Source organism: Chrysochloris asiatica, unplaced genomic scaffold (assembly GCF_000296735.1).
Source record: "Chrysochloris asiatica unplaced genomic scaffold, ChrAsi1.0 scaffold00157, whole genome shotgun sequence".
NCBI classification, from domain to species: Eukaryota; Metazoa; Chordata; class Mammalia; order Afrosoricida; family Chrysochloridae; genus Chrysochloris; species Chrysochloris asiatica.
Window position 1 is genome coordinate 1,116,715 of NW_006408675.1, and position 5,537 is coordinate 1,122,251.

At 36.8% G+C, this 5,537-nt stretch overlaps 1 protein-coding gene across 1 annotated transcript in view; it reads right to left on the reverse strand.

Moving 5' to 3' along the window:
- Positions 1-1,205: 1,205 nt before the first annotated feature.
- RAD17 (RAD17 homolog (S. pombe)) overlaps positions 1,206-5,537 on the reverse strand; it is a 53,399-nt gene continuing 49,067 nt past the window's right edge. Inside the window, exons 14-15 of the mRNA XM_006870992.1 lie at positions 3,273-3,330; positions 1,206-1,461 (exon numbers count right to left, since the gene is read on the reverse strand). Coding sequence (XP_006871054.1) covers positions 1,206-1,461; positions 3,273-3,330 — 314 coding nt within the window. The remainder of the gene's footprint in view (positions 1,462-3,272; positions 3,331-5,537) is intronic.

A 5,537-nucleotide genomic window follows, 5' to 3' on the forward strand; every position in this document is an offset into this window, starting at 1 on the left:
GGGTTCAAAGAAGTCTATTGAACATTGTAGGGCTTAGCTCACCACTTCATTGCTGTTCTTCCCTCACTTCCCCTATCAATGTTGAGCGTGGTCACCAATCAGAGCGTGTATTCCCATTGAGTGTTACTGACATCCATTTTGACCTTTTCCTTCTTTGTCTTCTTAATGACTTTTTGCTGTCTTCACGTATGATGTTCTTGATGTCATCCCACAACTCTTCTGATCTTCAGTCTTTAGTGTTTAATGTATCAAATCTGTTCTTCAGATGATCTCTAAATTCAGGTGGGATATACTCAAGGTCATATTTGGGCTCTTGTGGACTTGTTTTCATTTTCTTCAGCTTCAGTTTGAATTTGCATATGAGTAATTGATGGTCTCTTCCACAGTGCCCATGGCCTTGTTTTCACTGATGATATGGAGCTTTTCCATCTCCTCTTTCCACAGATGTAGTCAATTTGATATCTATGTGTTCTAGCTGGTGAGGTCCAGGGGCACTGTGTATAGTCATCTGTTATGTTGTCTAAAGAAAGTATTTGAAATGAACAAATCATTGGTTTTGCAGAATTCTATCATTCGTTCTCCAGCATCCCTTTATCACCAAGGTCATATTTTCCAACTACTGGTTCTTCTTCTTTGCTCCCAAACTTTGCATTCCAATCACCAGTAAAAGATAGGACAAACAAAATGAAATTAAACATTTTTTTTAATATCCATATAAATTATGTAAATCTTTTCAAAAAGTATCTGAAATATCCCACTGTACAACATAAAAAATGTTATCTCAAAAGCTAGAAACTACAGTGTAACTGTAAATAAGGCACAAAGTTTATTTACACTCATAATTGTAGCCTGAACTGTTTTATAATAATTCATATTTACAACGTCACATAGTTTTCATATTCTGATTCATTCCTTCACATTTTCTGATTACTTGATATATAAAGTTCAAACATACTTAATACACAATAATACATCACTCACAAGACTAAATAAATACTAGAGAAAAAAACTAAGAGATTGCTTGAAGGCTTGATCATCTATTTACTTCAAGATGACAGAAGAGTCAGATCTTTGTGATGAAATGCTACAAGTGTAAAGAATTAACAGTGTGTTTGTAATTCATCTGACATGTGTATTAAGTCTGCTTACAGTCCACCGAATAAAACGTCAAGTGAGAAACTGAACTGGCAGGCTGCTGTCTACATCTAATCACTCTCATAGTCTTCTATGATCATGTCTTCTTCCGTATCTTCTTGGGCAGAAAAGGCCTGAGGCTGGCTAGCAGGCAGTTCACTCCCACTGCTCTGACTCAGAGGAATAGACCAGGCTTTAGGCTCCGAGGTCTGAGGGAGTTCACCCAGAGCTTCCTCTGCAGGCTGCCCTCCATTAAGCTGGACTTCATCTCCGCTGTCGAGGTCTATCATTCCATGCTCCCTGTCGGTCAGGGCTTCCATTTTCAATCTGTCAGATTCACAGTGCAGATGTTAGTAATACACAAAAGGGGATTACATCAAATTATATAACGGGTATGATGATTATGAATTTATCTTCACTGTGCCTACTGTCTAGCCAGCCCCTGTAACAATATAGATTAAACCATATGGTAAAAAACAAACTACAAATAAATCCTTACAACTTAAAAATATAAAAGCTACTTAATCAATAAATTTTAAAAATGTATGTATGTATGTGGAATCCTAGTGTGGCATTCTGGGTTAATGGGCTCTACTGAAAAGTCAGTTTGAACTGCACATCGGCAGTTCAAGCTCACCAGCCGCTCCTTGGAAACCCTATAGAGGGTCACAATGAGTGGGAACCAACTCCACGGCACACCACCACCACCACCACCATGTACGTACGTGAAAAAAAAAAAAAAAAACAGGCATAGAACAAATAAACACCTTTCCTTCTCCCTTGATTTTGATGTCTGTCATGTTCTGCCAGCTAAGGGAGATGCTCCTGCTTTGTTGTTGTTGTTAAATGCTGTCCAGTGGGTTCCAACTCATAGGGACCCTATATAGGGCTTCCAAAGAGCAGCTGGTGGGTTTGAACTGCTGACCTTGTGGTTAACAATCCAGTGCTTACCCTACAGAGCCACCTCAGGCCTCTAGCTTCCATGAGAAGGATAGAAAAGCCAAAGAAAAGTTTATAAAAAAAGGTCTGAGCCCTGACCAAATCCCTGTGGAATGATGTTTCAAGATCCATGTCTATTGCTCAGTGTCTTTCGGAAATAGGAAAAGATGAACTCTATAAAATAAGCCAAATACAAAAACAACCATGAACACTAAAAAGGCTTTAAATTGAATCTATGTGAGTAAGGTTGTAGGAAGCGGTAGTTAAGTTCAGGAACAAAAGCTTAGCATTTGGGGCCAGGAACAAGAGAACAGGAAGGAAAGTTAACATATATCATTTCTATCATTTGCATTTGATCCTTTAAACCCCTTTTAAAACCTCTGAAAAAAATGCCTGACTGCTTAATTCTACCTTAAAAATGAGCTAGGAAGGACTGAGTCCTGGTGTGACACTGAAGGATAATGCACTGGACCGCAAGGTTGGTTTCAACTGCAAGGTCAGTACTTCAAACCCACCAGCCACTCCTGGGAAAACCTAGACTCGAAGGAATACAAACACACACAAGAACTGAAATACAGGTTTTGTGTTAACCATTGAGATTATTAGCCTAGAAGTCATTTTGCAATAAAAATGAATAGTATATATATTTGTATGTATATGTTTTCTTCCCTCCTTTGATCTTAATTTTTAAATTTTACTATGATAATGAAATAAAAAAAGATAGTACTAATGTTCCTGTTCAGAGCAAGTCTTCAAGCATAAGCTAAAAACCACTTGGCAGAAAAGCTGAAAAGGGGTTTCTATACTTCCAAGATTTGTTGACTAGATAGACATCTTAAAGATTCCTTTTCCCTTGTGAGTCAGTCCATCATTTTGTTTGGTCTGATATATTGTATTGTAAGTGGTAAAACTGTGCAGTTATAGTTACTGATTTACATTAAATAAACATTATCAGTGGACATTTTCAGTAACTCCACCCACCCACTGTCATTGAGTGGATTCAGACTCATAGCCACCCTATGTAGGGTTTTTGAGGCTGTAAATCTTTATGGGATCAAAAAGCCTCATCTTTCTCCTGCCAAGTGGTTAGTGGGTTTAAACTATCAACCTTGTGCTTAGCAGTGTAGTGCTTATCCTACAGTGTCACCAGGGATCCTCATTTCAGTAACAGCTCTTTGGAAATTAGATAATCAGCTTACCTTCCGAAGTGTCGCTTTAGTGGAAGCCTTCCAATATCTTGGATAAAAGAAATTTGTGCTGAAAACAAAAAGGTTTTTTTTTAACTTTTTAAATTAGACTAAAATATATGGGACAACACATTCTTTTTATATTTTTTGAAAATTCAGCTTGCTGTATTATTTTGTCGATTCATACAACATAGGCTAAATACTGGGTTTTTAAACAAAGTCCTCTCAATTTGATATTGCTCAGTGTTACCTACTGCTCTATTTTTTAAATACGAAAACTTGGATGTGTGTGGCAATGCTCATAGAATCAGTTTTCTGACTGCCTAATTTATAAATTGCCACACTTTTGTTACAGTCTCCCTTTTTAAAAACTAATTTTCTGTCATTATTGAAAATATACACAATAAAACATACACTAATATAACACAAGTTCTTCAATTCATGGTACGGATTACCCTCCTTTTCTGAACTGTTCTGCCCCCATTTACATGAGCCCATGGTTCCTTAAATCCTTCCAGCTGCTGTCAGTTTGGTCCAGATAGCTCTTTAAAAAGTCCAATGCCCAAGGCAGACACTCTTTACTAATTCAGCTATTGCTTGATTTTAAGAAAACTTCATGGGATATTTTTCATTTGAGGTTTAAAAATTATCTCAAGAGCAATAGTTTTGGGGTTCATCCAGCCCCAACAGTTCCAGAAAATGTGGATTCCATGAGAATGAGAAACTTTGTTCTGGGGACAAAACATTCTAATCTTAGTTATGACCCCACAATTATGTAAGAAATGTTACTGATTCGCAACAATATGAGTTGCACATTAGGATACTTTAAAAAAAACAAAACTACTTTAAAGAGCAATTTTAGGTGTACAGAAACACTGTTCAGGAAATACAAATTTCCCACATATCTCCTGTACATTAGACATCATTTCTTTATTAACATCTTACATTCTTCTGGTACATTTGACAAACGTGAACCAATATTGATACATGATTATTAATGGAAGTCCACATTTTATATTAGGGTTCATTCACTGTGTTAAACATTTTTGTTTTAGCAAATGCTTCATGTCACATTTCAACCATTACAGTATCATACAGAAGTTTCGCTGCCCTAAATATGGTCCTGCCTTCCACCTAGGCATACCTCCCCCTTTTTCCTTGACCTGACCTTTTTGCTGTCTCTGTAGTGTTTTCTTTTTTCCAGAATGTACCATAGTGGGTATCATATAGCATGTAGCTATTCAGAAATAACTTCTTTCACTTAGCATTATGCATTTAAAATTCCTCCATTTCCTTTTTTTTTTCCTTTAAGGTTTTTATTGTGGATCCAGTGAAAGTTTACAGGGCACATCATCAGTTTCACATTAAACAATTCATATAACTTGTTTCATTACATTGATAATAATCCCCTCCATATATCATCAGTTAAAAGCATTTCTCTCTATCTACTTTAGCTTTTTAAAGAACACACAAACAAAAAATCCCACTCAGGCTCCTCCATTTCCTTTTGTGGCTTGATAACTCATTTCTGTTTATGTAATGTATGGATATACCAGCTTGTTTATCTATGTACTCATTGAAGGTCATTTTGGTTGTTTCCAAATTTGACAATTAAAAAAAAGCTACTATAAATAAACATTCCTGTCCCAAGTTTTTATGTAGATACACATTTTCTTCTCATTTGGGTAAATATCTAGGTGTGTGAATGCTGGATCAAATGGTCACCCTATGGTTAGTTTTCATCAGCACACATTTAAAAAATAACTAGTTTTTGTCCAAGTAGTAGACAGAATTTTTCTTGGTAGCAGTGAGGACAGTGGAAGGGGGAAGGCACAGACAGCTGTTTCCACCTGAGTCTGCACCATGAGCATACTTCCAGGGACAGTGAGGGACACCAAGGAATCTGTCCTGTGTCTGCTGGTGAACTGTGCTAAAACCTTCTTGGAAGGAAAGGTCCTGCAAGTATGGCCTGTCTTGTCATCTCCTTTCTGCCCTTCCCTCATTCATCCACTGATCACGAGCATCGGGCGTTCCCTGACTCACCAAACTAAATCCCATTTTTCCACATCATTGTTTCTGCCAAATCACTTGTATGTCTGATATAAATTATCTTGGAGTCAGATTCTTGAAGGATTCAGAGTAAGAAACTTCTTAAAGAAGACAGAACAAATGAAATTCTAAATGAAATGAAAGTTTAATTTTAAACTGGCTAGACAACTTGAATTTCTCTTTAAAACTCTTTAAAAGAAAGAAGAGGGAAAAAAGAGTAATCCGCTA